Source organism: Sesamum indicum, linkage group LG1 (genome assembly GCF_026168435.1).
Source record: "Sesamum indicum cultivar Baizhima isolate 11 linkage group LG1, ASM2616843v1, whole genome shotgun sequence".
NCBI classification, from domain to species: Eukaryota; Viridiplantae; Streptophyta; class Magnoliopsida; order Lamiales; family Pedaliaceae; genus Sesamum; species Sesamum indicum.
The window spans coordinates 15,996,854-16,017,439 of NC_142657.1; the positions used below are offsets into that span (position 1 = coordinate 15,996,854).

A 20,586-nucleotide genomic window follows, 5' to 3' on the forward strand; every position below is an offset into this window, starting at 1 on the left:
CATAAAAAACAAACGCATAAGTGAAACAAAATACACACACGTCTATTGAAAATACAACACATGACCTCCACTTATAAGGTTAAGAAACCTCAACTTCATGAATCGCCAGGTCAAGATACCATACTTGTACTTGTTATGATTTCAACCTCGACTATTGGATTAGAACCTTGTGTTTGTAAATTGTAAGGTTACGGATCATAATTGTTAATTAAACTAATAATTCATATTTGTGGATCAAAACCTCATCGTTTTATACTAATATATATCTTCTAAAATATTAAATTATTAGTCTAACGATTTGTGGTATAAATATATGTTTCATTATCAGTCTCTACATGCATGATTGTATGAGATTTTGAACCAATCTCAATTTGATCTAAATATACATGTAAATCAAGAATAGTGCAATTTGTGTTGATCCCTTTTGGGAAATTCTTGACAATAGGATGAGAACTACAAGTCAGCATGGTCAGGGCTTGAAGATTAGGATGACACATCAACACAAAAATGGGTCCCAAAGACAAAAAGCACCCAATTGAAATTGCTGAAGAGGAATTCGTGGAAATTCAGAGCTCCACATAAAACCACAACTTTCATCCAATCAAAGATGAGGTTGAGGGTTGTTTTTCAATTATTAATTCAAAAATACCAAGAAAAGACTGAAAAAGAAAGAAAAATTGACATCCACATTTAATTTGTTGGTTCGTGCATTTGGTGGGCCATTCCTCATCCATTGTAACAAATCGTGGGGAGCTATTAATTTTTCTTTTTCTTTTTTTTTTTCAATAACGAAATATAGATTACTTCGACTTTAGTCACCGTCGACAGTATCAACTAAAACATGTTTCAAAGGTCATAAGTCACTTGTCAATATGCCTGTAAATTATCTATTGATACAATTTTTACGTTAGCATAAAAAATATAAATTTTTTTCCTGCATAAAAAGTGATAATTTCTTACACACTGGCACAACATATGTTACAATAATATTAAAATTAAAGGTAAATTACAACAAGTTTACCTCCTCATTATTTTGATGAAATAATATGATCATTAATTGGATAGAGGTCTGGATTTTTGTGAACTTTGCCTTTGATGTAATTTTTGAAAAAAATTATAAAAAATCAAATGATGTGAATGGAAAAGTTTGAAAATTTGTAAATGGAAAATTGTCCATTTAGTCTATAAAAAATATAAAAAAACTAAAAAATAAAATTATGATTCATAGATCAAAAGACATTTTGTTCAATTCACCATAAAAATTGGATAAAAATATAACGAATTAGGCTAGTTGTTAGACAACTATTAAATTTAGGATGTATCTATAATTTTTAAAATAACAAGCAGTATCAATAATTATGCCAAACATTAAGAGAGTTATTTGTAATTTATACTAAAATTAATGACCACATTATAATTTTAAGGAAATGGTCCTAAAATGGTGGGTCCAAGTAGAATAGTATAACCTATTTGATCATAGCAATATAGATCTCAAACTTACCCATAAATTGAGGCATAATTACAAGCACAAACCAACTATGAAAAAGTACAATAAATTAGCTTTAGTTTTAAGGGCACTAATCTTTTTATAATACTTTTTTTTTCCTTAACAAATTCTTGGACGGTTAAAGGAGTAATGAAGGAGTCATTTTCATGACCACATTAAACTATGCTAAATTATGTAAAGACTCACATTAATTAGTCAGCAAGATTAGACCTCCATCCTATCCTTTTAATTCCTACTCCACACTCACATTATTAAATTGTTTCTAATTCTTCTTAATTACATGGAAAATACCACAGCCTAGTATTCGAATTTATTTGTACATAATTTAAATATTAAAATGATGATAGCATGGATTAAAGTTTTGTTACCAACATATTTCGAGTCTGTAAATATTAAAAAAAATAAAAAATACTATAGAAAAATCGTAAAATTAAGTTTCTCGGGTATTATGATAATTATTAGTTGTTATATTACTTAGAGAAGATTAAAGTTGTGACGGGACAAGTGACCAAAAACTATATATTATTTCAAGTTTCATGCAAGCAAGAAATTGATTTTCATTTCATGACAATGACTTGTTCACTAGGCAATGGTTGTAATAATCATAATTACACTAATCTACTTCCCTAACTAACCTTGAGGCAAGATGGTAATTAATAATTAGAGTATATAGCAGCCTAACTCGTTTTCAACCAAACCATAATTTGCTTAGGTGGTCTTGTTTTCTTAGTACTAAATTTATGTACCATTTCCTTGTTCTTGCAGTTTGGCAAAGTTGCAATGTTAGCTGTTGGTGAATTACCCACCTAACAATACGAGGACCACTCTACTCTTTTGTACTTTCTTTTAATGTAAATCTGTACTTTAAAAGACGGTTGCAAAGTCATCATTGCCATATTTTAACTGTTGGTGTCATGCTGGCCGAATAAATATGTATTTTAAGTTTGGTATACTTGTTGTTCTATTAGATAAGAAATATTCTCATTAACGGCCACGTGTATTTTCCATCAGTGAAATCTGAACTTTATTTGTTCTTTTGATATGGGCAAATTCAAGAATTCAATCCTTCCATATAGCATTAAGTACAAATGAAGGAGTCGAATATACGATTACCCGCTTAAGAAGTGTGTTGAAATTCAATTATTGTAAAAGTTTCAATCAAAATCAAACAGGAACTGGAACCAACTAACAACCATAGTAATGAGCTTGGTGCGTGCATTACATATTGTCACCTAAATCCACCCTCATTTCTTTGTGTTGGTTGGGATGGGACCGAAGCCAGCTAGCTTTATGGGACCGGCAAAGCTCAACATGCTCAAGTTTTCACTGTTATAAATACAACCTTCTCAGCGTAGCACATAAAACTGAGAAGGAAATTAATGGAGGAAAATGAGTAAGATATTATCCGGCTATTGGGGCTGAAAAGGGGCCAAACAATCCATCCGATTCAGATATTGTGTCTTGGACCACTACAATAATTCAGATAAACATCCATCCGATTACATAATTTAGTATATTAAGATAGAATTGCTTGAGTAAATTGATATGAAAGGATACATATACAAGAAATAAATTTGAGTCACATACACTGATATAGACTGCTCTAAAATGAGGTAATTAATCAATAATTCTTCTCAGTATATAGAGTATTTCTACCTAATTTGATGACTTGAATAAGATCTCTTGGGCCCTTAATTTCCTGCCCAAATGAGGACTGTAAATCATGTTGAATTAATCTAGACAGTAGTTGATTCGAAAATAGGCTACAAAACACAAGTGCATGCGTCGTTGATCATGAGAATTTTCATCTAAAGTCGAGCAGGTCTCAGAGTCCTTAATTATCCTTAATTATCAAGATTGTTGTGTATGTATCACGCAGTATTCCGGGTCAGTGATTAAGACAATTTTTGATCTTATCATCCTAGTCATTTTAGGATTTTGGGGCCCTTTCTTTTCTCTTTTTGCCCTTTTGCATCTCACTCTCACCCATCAATGTCATGGGGGCTGTGTGCTGATCAATATTGTTCAAATTGTGTAGAAAATTAAATAGTGGAATCCAAATAATCAGCAAACCACGTATACAATTAAACTTGATTATTTTCCTTTTGGTAGTGGTGATAGATTCGCCACATACCAAACTTGAAGTCTTGACAAAAGGCATATATATCCAAATGTATGTGTGGGCCTTTATCCAATTGAATAGTGCAATTTTCATGTGCCTGTTCTTTTGAGATGGAGACGCTATACAAATTTCTGGCTGAGCACCATACAATCTATTAGAGCTTCCTGTGGATGTAAAGACGCTAATAACTATACATGATTGGTGCATTCCTCGAGGCTGCGGCTGCAAAAGAATTCGACATCCATCCCTATCACTTGCTCGTGCTAGTCGTAATTGAAAAAGCATAAAAGGCCAACACGTAAACATGGAAATCAATGTCACCATTAATGTATTTTCTAACAAGTATATCCATGTCGCCGTTAAAACTTATATGTTTTTTTTGGCAGTGCCTGTTAACTGCAGCGAGCTCATCGCCGTTGATGCTACAGGTCAGGAACTTGAGCTGGAGAAGAGAAACGCAGGAAGAAAATCAGAGCACTTAGAAGTCGTGGTTTCTGGCTTTGACGTTTTTTTTCTTTCTTTCGAGAATTAGTTGTTTCGTTAGTTTAGTTAGGTTATTAGCCGTTAATTAATTATTTTCTGCTATTTAAAAAGGGGCTTCTCCTTGCTCTGTAACATAGACGATTGTACTCTTCCTTCCATCAAGAAATACAGAGCTATGTTCCTCTTCTTTTATCTCTGATTTGAATAGTGCCCTTCAGAATCTAACCACTGGGTGGGAATAAATGGTCATATAAATGAGAAAGATGAGACAGTTAAAGCGAGACTCCAACAATATGCAATTGGGAAGCTGAACTGGTTAAAGTCTCTACTCTAACCTCATCATGCTTGCTTTCTCTAATTAACAATATGCTTTCCATTCAACGATTGAGTCCAGCAGTCTGCTGATCAAGCATGTCGCAAATCCTGGCTTAAGATATGCCCATCTCAATTGCCAGCCTGAAGGAAATAACTGAGTCATCACGCACCAAGGCAATGAGATCAACTGTATGCATGTCGCGCTGTACGTATGTCTATAAGGTTGTCACAATAAATAAGAAAACTAATTTAATTAGTAGTGAAACTTACCACAGATGTTCTGTTGTAAATAGCAATTGCATCAAATGTGGAACTAGAGATCAAACTTTTTGCAAGAACAGCACAACTTCTTGTGCTGATGAAGTATCTTTTGAGCTGAGATGGAAATTGGCAGATTGCAAGCCACAATGAACTACTTAGGCAATGCACCAATATAAAACCTTTACTATAATTTTGCTTGGTTAGATATAAAGCAAGAAATTTAATTAGAATGGTGCCTGCATTATAGTGCAGGATAATGTCTGATGCAGCAATATTTGGATACAATATGCCTTAACCCACTGCTCTCTACTCTTGCCTTCAATGTTGAAAAACCACCATAGAAACAGGCTGCTTTTGCATGATATATCTCCTTCCAAATCCTTCCGTGCACTATTAGAGTCATCATTTAAATCGTCACTCATCTCAAAGTCATCGACATCACATCCTCAGTCATTTTTGGTTTCCAAGATGCAATAAAAGCTAGCTAACAGATTACAACTGCAAGGACTTGAAATCAGAGCAATCAAACAAATATTGATAGCACGAACCCAGAATATATATGTATATATTGGAGTGTTGAAGCATTGACTGATGATCACATGTATAAAATACAGAAAATTTACACTTAAAACATTCATGATGAACTTATAACCATTGTGGTTTAAGCGGCTGATATGGATTTCGGATGTCCAGCGTTGAAGCTCTCACGGCAGAGGAGAGTGAGATTACTGGAAGAGCAGCAGCAATAAATTAACCTCGCCGGAGATCCTTTTTTAACTGCAGTGCAAAGAGGAGGAGATGGCGTTCAGATTTTTTACTTTTTTGGCTCTCCCCCTTTAGAAATGATTCCACAATATATATTTCCGTCTGATGAAATGGATATGCAATTTTCATGGGCGGGATGTGGGAGAGATTCTCATGTTTCTCAAACTGTTCACGTTAGCATCTAAGTTTACTTATTGTTTTCTTCTTATTTATTTATTATCTATCTCAATTTTTAAATAATTGATAAATTTGATCATACCAATGATGAAAATTAGGGTTGCATTAGACGAAAAAAATCAATGAGCTTATTTAGTTAAAAGAAATTAATCATAATTTAATTCAAGTTTTTCAATATTATTCTCAACATCAATCGATAAATAATTAAACATTAATTGAATATTTAAGAATAGAGTTAAAAAGAAACAATTATTATCCTATTAATGCTTATTTTACTTTTTTTATTTTTCATATTAAGGGAAGAAATGCATAAATGAAATTACGAGGAATTTATACTTACCAACTGTACATTAATTAATTCAGCTAAACGGTGTCGTCTGGGCCCTGGTCTTCTCCTCACATTCAAACCCGAATTGTTGTTCAATTTTGTTTTCAAGATTGTACAGCAATTCTGTTCTTGCTTGCCATACGTTGAACATTCATATATTTAGGGTTAAAATTAGCCTTAGATGAGTAGAAATGCTAGGTTAGTCGCGATCCGTTGCTTTTCTTTTCCTGCCGCTTTTAGGGAATGAGCTTTGGTTGTAGCTGAAATCGTTATTGAAGTGTTTGTTTGAAGGAGTAAGTGCATAGAGTGGTAATAATCATGTAATGGGGATTCTACTTGCTGTTTTTAGATTCTCTCTGGCGTTCTGATATTAAATTGAATCTTGGTTTATGTGCTTTTGCTTTATTTGATTTTCCAATCTTCATTCGAATTTCGTAACTTCTTGGTTTTCATTTAATTTTGAACTGGATTTGTAGGTTTCTTGCCAGTGAATTAATCTGATATTTCGTAACCTCTTGGTTTTCATTTAATTTTGAACTGGATTTTTAGGTTTCTTGCCAGTGAATTAATCTGATGAGACTCGCTGTTAAATTTTTATGCAGTTAATGTGTTTATGGTTTGTATGTGTTTGTACGTGATTCCGTCTGTGTGGGGTTTTACTGTCCAGATATTTAAAATTGAATAAGCATTGTTTGACCTGAGCCCCACTTTGATGCACTGGGATGAAATACAGTAATTCCTTTCTGAGGGTGTCAGTAGGTTCCAAAACATTATTGAATAGGTTTGATACTTTTATTGCTTGTCAATAAAGATGCTTGCTTTCCTTTGTGGAAGCCAAAAGCCTATTAGAAACTCCGCATTTAATGCCAGGGCGCATTGGATTTTAATCCTGACGTCATTTATTTATGTGAAAAGCCATAGTCTGCTGCGTGGAACTTTTTCTCTAGCTGGCATGTATTGTTTGGTCTTATGCAAATGATTGTTCTTTCTTTTCAGACTGAGTTGAGATGGCAGGAAGAAACCGCATTCCTCCAGAAGCCTTTGGGCAACACCGTGGTTATCTCCCCGAAGGGCCTATTCCTCGAGGTCCTTTTATCCGGCCTGTACCTCCTAACCCTGCTGTATTAGAGGAAGAACTTGAAATTCAACATGTTGAGCTTCGCAGACTTCTGGGTGACAATCGGAGACTGGTTGAGGATCGAATTGCTTTGGAGCGAGAGCTAACTGCTGCCAAGGAAGAGTTACGTCATATGAATCTTGCCATTGCTGATATTCGTGCTGAACAAGAGCTTCAAACTCGGGAGCTTATTGAAAGGGGTTTGAAGCTGGAGTCTGACCTTCATGCGGCAGAGCCTCTAAAAGCTGAAGCTGCATATCTTCAAGGTGAAATTCAGAGGCTGAGCGCCATCAGGCAGGATCTATCCAGACAGGTTCAGACCCTAAATCAAGACCTTGCAAAGCTGCAGGATGATAACCGGCAAATTCCTGTTTTAAGGGCTGAAATCGATGGACTCCATCAGGAGCTGTTGCGAGCTAGGTTTGCTCTTGCCATCAGACTTGTGCACTGAGCTAGGCTAATAACTTCTGTATGTCTTCCTTAGGGAACTCTGGCTGCTTACACTAAGAATTTACTTTACTTGCAGACCTGCCATTGATTATGAAAAGAATGCGCATATTGAGCTGACAGAACAAAGACAGGCAATGGAGAAGCACTTGGTGACAATGGCGCGAGAAATTGAAAAGCTTCACTCTGAGCTTGCAAGCTCTAGAGCATGGAGTGCAGGTTGTCGCTTTGTTCATTCATATTCTTTTAAGGATTTATCTATCCATTGCATGACATCCATTTGAAGAACAAAATTATAACAGATATTCTGACTCCTTTACTTCCTTATTGACGTCATAAATTGAATTGTAAGTATGAATTTATGCTTTCGTTCTGTTGATTCTGGTCCACATCAGATATGTTATACAGAAAAGGCCCATCTCCCATATCATTTTAGTCAGAACCTAAATCTAGGTTTTCTTACTCGTTTGATGGTGTTCATTCGGTAAAATCGTAACAGATTGGTGTGAACCGAATTTCTGATAGACCAAAGTTCGGTATGCTATAATACCACACGTAATACGGATTTGAAACTAATGGGTTCAGTTTGGTATTACCGAACTCGGTATTTCTGGTCAATATTTTTGTTTAAGTGAATTTTTTTAAAAAATTAACAATAATTAAAAAAAAGTAATTTTTAAGATTATAATTTTATCAATATTTACTTTTTAATTGGTAAGTGAAAAAGTTCAAAATGCTATCGGAATAGATGTCAATATATAAAAATAATAATTCGGTATTAGTATGTTTTGGTAAATTGTTTCCAAAATCTGAAATGAATTAAATAACGAATTGCAATAAAATGGAAACTGAATGCTGGAAAAAATCTTTTGGTTTTGGTTTTGATATCTATTTAATTTTCAGTTTTGGCTTAAGTTCAGTTAGTTTACCGAACTCTGAAAGTTCCAGCTCCTGTTGGTCATGTCTTTGGTCTTCTGTTCATTGAGTTCATCTTCATGTTAATCTATTATGTTGGGGAGCAATTACCTTGTTAGTTTTAGATTATATTACTTATTTTGTGATGCATTTGTTTTATATTACCGGAGTTATTGGATCGGATTTGGTTAATTCTGATTTAATGTCTAAAATCTTATAAGAACTGGATTTAGATTTTAAAGGAAAATTCGGACTGGAACATATCTTGAAATATGGTTTTCGGGGTTGTAATTTTTGGAGGAATTTTAATTGGTTGTTTCTGCTTTTAGCTCTTAGATGGAACAGTACTATGGATATACATTTTATCATTTTCTGCAGAATTTCATTTGATTTAAGGTCTTGCCTGTCAAATAAAATCTCATTCCTTTTTAATATAATCATGCCAAACACCTGAAATTTTACAAATCCCACTAAATCCGCTATTGCCATGTCTTGGAATAAAGTGAAGGGTTTTCCGATTTTGATATGCTGAAGGTTTGGCAACCGCATTATGACTTATTCTTCATTTTTTGTCTTCTAGAATCCTCTTTACAAATTATTTCCAAGTCAGTTCTATGGAAAAAAATTTACCTCCTTACTAGCCTGTCTTATTGCTAGCTTCATCTTATTCTTGGCCATTATTCTTTTGCTTCATTGTTTTGACTTTTTTACTATCTGGTTGCTAAGGTGGACCTTATGGGATGAGGTTCAGTAATCCTGATGCTAGTCTTCCTCCCCCTTATGGTGATGGCTATGGGATTCCTTAGGTATGGATCTGATAATTATATTGTATTATCACTAGACCATGCTGTATTGAGGAGTTCCCACATTTGGGTTGACCTAATTTGTTAATTCTTCCAGGGTGCTATAGATAAGGGGACTCCATATGGTTCAAGTTCTGGTTCGTGGGGAGACTGTGAAAAACCACTAATGAATCGCAGATAAGATTTGGATGGATATTCATTAAACCTCATGGAGCAGACCTTGCAACTCCTGTATATTTGCTACTCCGTAGAGTAAAGGGCATGAGAGTAATTACATGAATTTATGTGTATGATTTCCTGTAGTTAAATGCTAACGTACTGCTTGTCACCTTATATACATGTGTAAGACATTGTGGTTAGTATCTGTCAACTTATGGTTCTGTTAGTCTTCTTTGAGTATAATCATGACTTACTAGCAGATTCGACGCTAACTTCACTATGTTTTCTATACCTTCTTGTACTGTGCTCTGTTGATTTCATGTTTGGTTGCTCCTTGAAATCATCTATGGAGCTGGTGGTTGGGTTCTAGATCATATATTTAGGGTAGGTATGGCTGAGGATTTTTATGGTGGCTTTGTTCTCCAATTAAAGCAATCTATGGATCTAATAGGAATTTTTTGATGGAATGAGTTCTCCAAGCCACTGCTTGTCACAGTGAACACTGTGCTGATTTTTCTGATGGTGAGGATGTGTCAGAGATTGTGATGTACCATCTTTGTCAAGGAATTTGATGGCACCATCAAAATCTGAATGGAGGTGGTTGTTTTGAAGTTGCTGAAGACTTTGTTTCTTGATGTTTGGTTTACTGCGATTTGTATGAGGGCTGATGGTCATGAGTTATTTCATTTTATATGATTTCAATCAGACTTTGTGGGATCTCAGTCCATATTGATGGGTAAAAGTGATGATTCTTAAGAGTGATTTGAACTTGGATATTACCTCCATGCAAGGACAAAATTGTGACTTGTATTCTGTGCTTCTAAATGATGTGATGAAGATCAAATTAATGAAGATCTTTAATAGATCTATGGAGTTGGTTGGATTTGAATGTCTCCTTAATGCAAGGACAATGCTTCCTGGAATGCTGTGCTTCGAGATGATCTGATGAAGATCAAACTAATGGAGATGAAATTTCTATTGATGTTTCCAGGAGCAGCCATCCGCTTTTGTGCATTTTTCCTCGTGCTGCTTGGATTTGATCTGCTTTAGAACGAAAGAATTGTCGTTAGCATTTGTTGACATCCCTTTACCAAAATAGATACTTCCTGTTGCTTGATCGGAATCATTTTTTTTAAACATTCTTTAAGCCATGGATTAAAGAGTTGACATTTACCGGAAGATTTCGTGTCTTTTCTCTTGTTCTTTGTGATTATGGTTGAGTTCTAATGCATTCTGTACTATTTCGTCCCTGAGCTTGTTATTGGTTGGTGATGAGATATGCTTCAGAGGAGGATTTGTTATATGATATAGTTTCAAAAGTTGCTACTTAGAAATAATGATCTGTGGTTGTGATAATCTGTTTCAAGAAGTGATGACTCTGAAAGGTCTAGTTTGGGCAGGTGAAATATCTTGTGCAATAAGCCATCTTTATGAGTTGCATAACTAGCATACTATGACAGTGCAAGTAGATAGGCTTGTCTACTGACATTTGAGAAGCTGAGAAATAGGATAGTCTTCTCTCGGCCATTCCACATGCTGGTGTCGGTGTGTAGTGGAAGCTCATTTAGTAGACTGCCAGGTAGCAATAATTGTCCATTTACTGTGTATATGCTGATATGGCTGATTTCAAAAGGCTTGCTACACTTTTTTTGCGGAGGATCGCCTGAGTTCCCTATCGCTGAAATTTTCTTGTGGATGGAAGTATGGATATAACTTTGGATATAATCAGAATAGATTGCCATTGGCACTCCTGCCTACTTTGACCTGTTCATAGTTTGGTAGTGTATCACCTTGCAATGAAGTAAAACCCCTTTTTAAGCTTCAATTTTTGTGTCCGCTGGATACTTTTATATCATAAAGTAGTTCAGGCTCACTTTTCCATAAGTGAGGTTCTCTAAGCATTGACGTGATCGTGGAAGGATGGAAAGAAGATGAAGGTGGACTGCTGTATGATGAAGACAGACTTCATTGCATAGGCAAGTGTCATCCTGTTCTCTAGGTATTGTCTCCTGACTAGCATGTCACTTATCTCTGTGTTTGTATTGTGATCAGGTGCTTCCAGATGTAGATTATACCCTCCCCCTATCACTCACACAAACTTGCCTGCTTTTATTGAGGAACTGCTCCTAGCTAGATTGAGTTGTATCTTTTAATTTGGTCTAGTTTCATGCTTAGCATTAGCCATTATGCTGGATGCAATTGAAAAGTTCAAAAGTGCAGTGTGAACAGTGCCAGATGGCCATACCTTGCTGGTTTTTCTGGTTCTTTTCCCTTCACTTTATATTTTGAAGACCTAGATTGTCAAGAACAGGAAGGGGATTATGGGAGACGAGCAGTGTTGAAATCGGATGAGGTGGTCAATTTAGATAGTGTTTGGAACTTGGTTTATGTTAAGTAAATAGTTCCAGCTAGGTCCTAGATAGTGAGAAGTAGAAATGTAAAGGGGGAATCAATTCCTAGTTTAAAATGTACTTTTTGACCCCAGGCATCTTGTTCTATTTTGTAATTAACTTATATACCGAGGCATAATGCTGGAGTAGAACTTGTTTAAATATTAAGATCATAGATTTTATTTTCAACTGACATTCAAGCAAGCACCTGTGTAAAGCTTCTCCAGTAATAGTTTAATCTTTGCAGTTTCTGGGTTTAGTTTATGAATGTGTGCTGGTATGGACTTTTCCTTGCGTTATCAATGTAGGATATGTTAGCTAAACTGCTACTTATGCAGTCATTGGTCTGCTGTTTGAATTGGGCAAGGAAACCATTCATAAATTTTCTGCAGACGAACTCAAATAGCGAATCATAATCTGATGTTGCATCACCAACTCAGTCAATAGATAACTTTAAACTTGTGCAACATAGTGAGAATAGAAGCTGGAGATGATTCTGTATAATCTTTCTGTGAGAGTTGTCCAGGAATAAATTGATTGTGTTTGGGTTTTAATGAATGTAGTGCGGGGTTTTCTAGGATGTCATGTCAAATCAGGTGAAACTTTTATACTAACAAACATACAACACCATACTTCAGAGGTACTTGCGAATTTGCTGTTATTTTTTTGTCATGACGACTTCATTCTATGTTTCCGACAATCATGTGTTTCCTATTTGTCCTTTTTTGTTTAAAACTCTGTATTGTCTAATATTGCATTTTTCAACCCCTTGGCTTTTGTTGCAGGTAGGAGGTTCCTGCTTCTACGAAAGTTCTCCAGAAAGATAAGGTAAGGGGATCAGGTACACTATTTTCGACTATAGGCTTCATATTTGGAAAGGTCAATTTTGCTGGTGGGTCTATTTTCAGATATAAGCCGCATAGGTATCCAGACTGACTTGGCCACCCTGTTTGATATGAGGGGACATGCTGGTGAAATATGTTTTTGTTTTTTCTTGTTTATGGCATACTGGAGTCATGCATGGGGGTAGATTGAAGCATGTCATGGACACACTCTGAATTTGTTGAAGAACACCTTAGGAGTTGAAAATTTAATTTGAAAGGTGTGTAATTCGTAAATATGAACAACAATAGTCAAAACTAGAAATTCAAGCTGCATTAAGTCCTTGGTTCAAGTTATTCAATAGATCAAAGACAAAAACAAAATAAATTGTAACCACACACACAATTTCTGAATTGAACAAGGCTAGATTTTTAAATTTCCTTCCCTTTACCTATAAAAGAGGTGCTCATTATTGGATTGTGTCAGCTAATCTCAATTGGAAGAGGAACAAGTAGCTGCTGCATAGCAGACTTCATTTTTGAACCCAAAATCTTATTAATCAGCCTAAGATTTCTGCACTTGGGATGGTATTGTCCTTAACGTTGCATAATTTATTTCACTCCTCACACTTGCATGTTTTGTTTTATTTTTGTATTATCGTGATTTCTGATGGTTTTGGTTCGCGTTTTTGGAGAGTTGAGCAGTGCAAAGGGAAGAAGACAATGTTGTAGTTGTGTTTTTCTCACCTTTACATATTGTCGAAAATCCCAGTAAAGTTGCAGTGTATTCTATTCCCATTTCCCGTCACTCAAAAGGAAAAGGTACATCATATACTTCATACTAAGAAGTGGTCCAAGAATTAACTCAAGCCACTTTTAGTTAGTGATTCATTTATAATTCTTGTGTTCTTTGAACTCGTGTACGATACAAATGCGCCTATTTTGCAAGTTTCTCTGGATTGTTTTGTTACATGTTATTGCTTGAATTCCTTCTAGAGCGATTCTCTCCTTGAATGCATGGGCAATTGAGTGATTGACATTGAGAAATTGCTTTAAACCTGACCTATAATTTTTCAATAGGGTTGGTGTCATGTAGCAACAGGTAAGTTCTGTCAAAGTTGTTGAAAATTTGGATGAAAAGAAGAGTTGATTTGGACAAATTTGATTGTGAGGATACTTGGTTTTATAGTGAGATTATGCAAAATTGGTAGTGTAATTTTCAAGGTTTGCTTTGTTCTTCTGTTTCATTTCATTTTCATGGTTTTCTTGGAAAGTCTGAGAAAATGAAAAATAAGGCAAATTCTCAGTTTTTTACTCGTGTAAGTATATGTTTGTTGCACTTCAGATCCTTTATCTTTTAAAAAACAAGTTCGATTCTGTAAGTTTTATCATTTTGGTACATTTAGCCTTGTAATTACCTAATGATCAACTTAAGTCCTATATTTATTTGTATAAACTATATTTAAGTCATTTAATTTATTAAATTTGACAGTTTTAGTCCTAGACTTGTCGGTGATTGTGAATGTTGCCAGAGAAAAAGAGCGTGTTTACACCTTGTTTTTTTTAATCTCGTAAACACTATTCAACCGTAAATATACTTAGCCATTTGAAAGAAAGACGCATTCCCTGATTCCCCAAAATCCTCTTGTTGCCTCAAACCCTAAAATATTCCGTCCTACTAGAAAATGCCATATTCTTTTTGAATCAAGTCAAAGGATTGTCAAATAAGCACATAATAATCCTTTTGGACCAAAAGAAAGACAGTAATTGGCGCAAATGTGTATCTGAAATGCCTTCTTCGAAACTCGCACAATCTATTTTTTTGAAACAAACAAGGATGAATCTTTGAGTACGGGATTTAGGTTAGAATGAATTGGACAAATTAGAATTCAATTCATGAATTTGGACGAGAAATTGAGTGTTTCAATAAAAGTTGGGAATTTAGGATTGTGATGAATATATTTGAGATTTTAAGATTGTTGAAATACTCTTTTATTTGCGTAGTTGTATTTGACGATCTACATCTCCATGTGAGGAATACGCATGTTTTTTTTGCCCAACGTTTTGAACTTCCAGCTGAGTTCAGGATTAAAAGTGTTGAATTTAATAATTTAAAAAATTAAATGTGTTTTTTTACACATAAATGAAAAACGATGCATCCTCCTTCTCTATTAGGGGGAATTTTTGCACCATTTTTCAAAATTTGAGGGGTAGTTTTTATATCTTATTTTTATATAGAGTGGTTTTTAAACTTTTTTAATTATATACGAGGTGAAATGCATTTAGCCCAAAGAAATATATCCCACTAGCCTATTAATTTTCATATTTTTCTTATCATTCTAACTATCCTACTTTATTTTATAAATATATTTTAGAACTACTTTATCTTATTAAATTATAAGTAGTTTTTAAAATAACATTGTTTGTTATATATATTTTAAAAACACAGAGGGAGCCTCAAATTTTACTAGTTTATATTACATCTATAATATTTATCCAAGTGAGCCCCTTTTACTAACCATTATGGTTGGAAAGTAAATTGACTACAATGCCAATTAAGCATAATTTTTTAAGTAGTTTTTGATAATTTCTTATTTATAATATGTTATTTCTATTAATTCTAATGAGTTATTCATTTTATCTTTTTTTATTTAATTAAATAAATATAATAAAACCTAAATTATACACACACGTTGAGTGTGTTTTAGTAGTTATGTGATTAATTTCTACAGAATGATGTCTGATGGAACTTTTTTTGTTTTTTTGACTTTTGTGTTTTGATTTTAACTTGTAATGCACTTGGAATACATTGAAGATGTGACTGAGGGTGGGTTAATTAATGATGTTGTAGTAACCAAAGAGGGGAATGAGAGTGACATGAATGCAAGTAAGTATGAATATGTGTTTTATGATTCTAATTTCAATCTCTCAGATGATGATATGCTTTTCGATGATTATATTTATCCTGAGTGAAGTTTGGTCGGTCAAGCAAGTCTATCAAGAGGAGTGAATGGTGCAGTGATGATATGTATACTATTATGCCAACTGAAAATATTGAGGAAGAAGGGTGTGTACATCTTTTGATTACATTATTTTTTGCATGCCTCACTTAAGTTATTAATTCATTTTCTCTTTTAATTTTATTGGTTCAGATCAACCAATCTACATCAAACATACACACTAGTGGAATGAATTTCATCAAACTTCATAGCCTCTTTCTCAAATACAACAAAAGGGAATACTTATTGCTTCTGAATTGCCTCCGAGAGTTTCAAGAAGTACATCAAGGGTGCCTTCAGGCTCATCTAAAGCATCTCAGTCGAGTCAACAAGGATGATATTTTGTAATAAGATTATGAACTACTTAGTTAATATTTTGAGATTATGGAATATTAAAGTTAAGATTATGAACTACGTTTTTATTAGTTAATATTTGAGATTGTGGAATGTTCAAATTAAGATTATGAATTATTCAATTTGAGACTGGGAATGTTAGATTATTGTGTTGATGTTTAATTAATTCAAAATGTATATTTTTTAGTATGGATGTTGTTTTTTTATGTTACACATATTGCAGGTATTGCCTTATACATAAAACAGGCTATTGACAATATTTTGTTAAGATTATTAAAAAAAATTGTTGCTTATATTTATTTTTTTGATTTATTTTCTTTTGAAGCTTGAAAAAAGAAAAGAAAAAATGGGTGCATTGAATTAAAATTTGAAAAACACCACCAAATAAGAAGAATATAACAATTTTTTTTTCATTTTTAAACATATTTTCCACTAACTCTTAAAGGTAAAAATAACGAAATGACTAAAAATGCCAAAAATTAAGAACCAAAATTATAACTTCTAATTGTTTGAGGACTAAAACGGTCTAAGTGACAATGTTTGGGACCAAAATCACAATTAAAAGGAGTGATCAAAAGGAACAAGGGGGTATTTTCGTAATTGAAGTAAGACTGTACCTCCCTAGGGTTTTAAAACTAATGCCCACATATATTGTTGAATCACTTCCCCGCGACAGCTCGTTTCAGTGCCAAAGCCGTCAGAGCAAAACCCTAGAATCTCCATTCCCCTCTCTCTCTCAGGTAAACCCTCGATCGCCATGACAATTTATATGTATATTGCTTTGTTCTGTTATTGTAAGATGTGTTTCTTGGTATAATTTAGGGTTCGCGCTTGAGAAATGGCGACAGTGCCGGGGCAGCTTATATGGGAGATCGTGAAGAAGAACAATTCGTTTTTGGTGAAGGAGTTTGGGAATGGAACTGCTAGCGTCAAGTTCAGCAAGGAGCCCAACAATCTCTACAACTTGCATTCCTTCAAGCACTCAGGTTTTTTGTTTTTATTTTTCTGGGCTATTTTCCCTGCCATTTACTTCAATTTGTTTGATTTTCGCTTCAAATGCCTTATTGGAATCAGTAATTGGTTGGGATTTAGAACATATTCATAGCTGAGCAATGTGTTCCCCTTTGTTTTGTATATCTGGAACTTTTCTCGCGTTTTTAGATGCTACAGTATTGGCGAGTGGAAGATCTTGGTACTGGTTGTATTTGGCTGTGTTTCTTTGATTTTGTTTGCTTTGAAGTGACTTTGAGCCGGAAACATTACGCCGGAAGGAAATTTCACCAATATTTGAATAGTAGTATTAGTATTTTTTTGTGAACTTGATCATAATTTTCACTGTGCGCGGCACTGGTTTGATTATACGAATGGAAATAATATTATTGTAGGGTTGGCAAACAAGAAAACAGTGACTATTCAACCTAGCAAGGATCAGTCCGTGCTGCTTGCAACAACAAAGACAAAGAAACAGAACAAGCCCTCTAGATTGCTTAACAAGTCTCTCATGAAGAAAGAGTTCCATCGCATGGCAAAGGCTGTTTCAAACCAGGTATAATATTTTCATTCTTTATGTCTTTTGCTCTATTTGCTGCTATATTAACACTGAGATTTAATTTTTTGCTATATTATTGCTGGAAATTAGTTTATCTGTTCAAGATTAAGTTCTTTGTGCTGAACAAAGAAGCAATTAAAATTCAGTATGGTGCTCAGTTTGTGATTCATGATGAATGAGGCTTGGAACTTTTTATTTACATCCACTAGGAACTCTTTTATTTAGATCCGCATGCACTCTGCATAACCACATATACTTTAAATGCATAACACTTGACTCTGGTAATTGCTCAATTTTACGGACTGCCACGGCTAATATACAAATTCACAATATGGTAACCAAACAGTTAAGCTATTTGCTACTAGTTTACCAGGAAAAAGGATATTCCGGCTGTGTTACACCCGTCAATTTGCATATGAATTTTGTTTTCTTGTTCACATATTGACTTTGCCGATGTTGAGTGAAGGTGGCGGATAACTATTACAGGCCTGATCTGAAGAAGGCAGCTCTTGCAAGATTGAGTGTTGTGCACAGAAGCCTCAAGGTTGCAAAGTCCGGTGCGAAGAAGAGGAATAGACAGGCTGCTTAGGTTGCGTCGCTTTTTAATGTCCTTTCCGGGCTCTTGTATGCGTAATAGAACACCAAAGCTTTTGCAGTTTCTGTTTCCATCAAATTTCGAATTAGTTGAAGTTATGGCATCTTATGTTTGTGTCCAAGTGAATGACAGGAATCCGGTTTGAGAATTTTGATGCTCTTGAATCATTGAGAATACATTATTTATCCCTGTTGGGTTGAAGAAGATTTATTTAATTGGCACTTGATGTCTTCATGAGTTGCTTATTTCACCGTATGATTGGGAGATAATGTTGGCTATCAACCAGAATGGCTCATAAAGTGTTTACATATGGGCTTATTGCATCCATGCAATCACAAATCTTCATGCGATTGACTTAATTCTAACTATCAAAATAAAACAAATAACGCCTCGTTTACATTGGGTTGTTGGGCTGAATAAGAAGAATTACTACATTACCAAACTGGCTAGATTTTCACATGCCATACTCATATTACCTGTCCATACTCTTTACTACTATCTTCTTCCGTTCCCTAGCCGCCCCCTGCGGAATTCTGAGCCGTAATTAAGAATACTTCTCATTGTGAGAAATTACATTTACTCTTATTGATTTTTTAAAATATATATATATATATATATAACAATCTGACCTGAGTAAATTAAATAATTCATAGAGAATATTAGTTGATAAGAATACTTTAAATTTTTTAAAAATATATCAAGTTATAATTCATAAATTCAATATGACATTTTAATTAGTTCACTATATAAATTATATAAGAACCTATGGAGGCTAATGAAAATGATTGCAGTGTTAGATGAGCGTGTGTTTGTAATTTTTAAATGATGAGATATTTATAATTATATCAAATTTTAGAAAATTAGGCTATAAAAGAAAAGAGTGGACTCCAATTACAAGAGAATCGGCTAGTTGCTTGTGGAGGCCCATCATTCATGAGTAATTGTATTACATTTTCAATTCATTGGGCCAAAAGTATCTTCTTTTATTCCATCAAATTGCAGTCATACCTTGTCCAGAAATGTCCCATTCCTAGAACAGGTGCGGTATTCATGTCACCTTTACTCAAAAGTTGGTGAAACTGATGTCTAGTTTTACCATTTACTTAAAATTTGCAATTTATTGCCAAAAAAAGAAATTACTAACAATTATTTAAAGAAAAAGATTCTTCTTTTAAGCAAAAAAATAATTAATGAATATTTAATATGCTTATTTTCCAAGTAACAAGTGCCATATTGTCGTACTACTATCCACTTGCATAGTCACAACAAGATAGAGAGATAATTATATTTACACTCTCTAATTTATGATCTATTTACACAAATTATTTCCGTCTTTTGTGTAAATATAGAAACCACTCTTAACGGTAGAAAAATAAGGGTAATTTTTGTGATGATGTTGATGTTTTTTAGAGTATATGTGCAATTTTCTAAATAGTAAAGATGATTCAGATAAATAATGTCAATATTTTATGAAAAATATATGTGTAATTTTTTAAACTACATAATTATCATAAATAAAAAATTGAAACATAATGATACCAAAGATGAATGTAACCCAAAATAGGCCAAAGGGAAAAACAAAGACGTGGTATTTGATTTTGAATTCTTATTCACACCAAAAAATAGGGGGGAGAGAGAGATTTTTGGTTGACTTGAGGTCATGAAAATTTGCATGCTGGTCTGTTCAAATTGTCACAATTTCCCACACAAAAATCACAATTATTTTCCCATTCCCCCCCTAAGACCTGCATGAAAAGCTCAGTAAGCAGCCAAGAATTCCTCAAAAAGCTTCACAAAATTTATGCTTCAGTTGCATAAACCATCCCTCTGTTTTTTCATTCCTCAAACACAACCAACAAATTACAGCTCCAAACCCACCCCCCAAAATTCATCCAACCTCTTGGAAAAAAACAAACCCCTCAGAAGTAAAGGTGAACAAGACAAATGGCATTTTTGTCATTTGATGAACATTATTTTTCCACTCTATTCTCCTCACTAAGGTGTGGTAGTCCAGGCTTGTTTGGTAGATCAAAAACAAAAAAGATGACACTAAGGAAAAAGATACTAAGCCTCAGATTGTGCTCACAATTAATTATGAGATAATTAATTTTTAGAAAATTTGGTCATAATGTTTGAATTCATAATTTAGTAATTAATTATATAAATGTAAATTGTAGTTAAATTCCAAAAGTAACCTAATTTTTACTGTTAGATTGAATAAATTAATTTGATTTTGATATAATTTCATTCAAAAAAGTAATTATTGAAGCAAGGTCTAAACTATATAAAACATGACATTTGTACTCGAAATGCAATTTTAACATGGCCAATCATAAGGTCAAACAAACACTAAGAGACGTATTTATGTAGGAGAAATAATGAAATTTGTGCACGTTGAAACAACATATGAATATGTACTTCACGTTTCAAATAAAAGTCGATATTTGTAAAGCTAAACACTATAATCAATACTTGTCGT

At 34.0% G+C, this 20,586-nt stretch overlaps 2 protein-coding genes across 2 annotated transcripts; both read left to right on the forward strand.

Moving 5' to 3' along the window:
- The first annotated feature begins 6,001 nt into the window (after positions 1–6,001).
- LOC105163518 (protein FLX-like 3) lies at positions 6,002–13,580 on the forward strand. Its single transcript, XM_011081906.3, has 6 exons — positions 6,002–6,251; positions 6,955–7,495; positions 7,602–7,741; positions 9,164–9,243; positions 9,338–11,398; positions 12,575–13,580. The coding sequence occupies exons 2-4, from the start codon at positions 6,966–6,968 to the stop codon at positions 9,241–9,243; spliced, it is 750 nt and encodes a 249-aa protein (XP_011080208.1). The 5' UTR covers positions 6,002–6,251; positions 6,955–6,965; the 3' UTR covers positions 9,338–11,398; positions 12,575–13,580.
- A 2,968-nt stretch (positions 13,581–16,548) lies between these two features.
- Positions 16,549–18,328, forward strand: LOC105163530 (large ribosomal subunit protein eL28z). Its single transcript, XM_011081923.3, has 4 exons — positions 16,549–16,703; positions 16,786–16,949; positions 17,349–17,509; positions 17,979–18,328. Exons 2-4 carry the CDS (start codon positions 16,802–16,804, stop codon positions 18,099–18,101), a joined length of 432 nt encoding a protein of 143 aa, XP_011080225.1. The 5' UTR covers positions 16,549–16,703; positions 16,786–16,801; the 3' UTR covers positions 18,102–18,328.
- Positions 18,329–20,586: the final 2,258 nt, after the last annotated feature.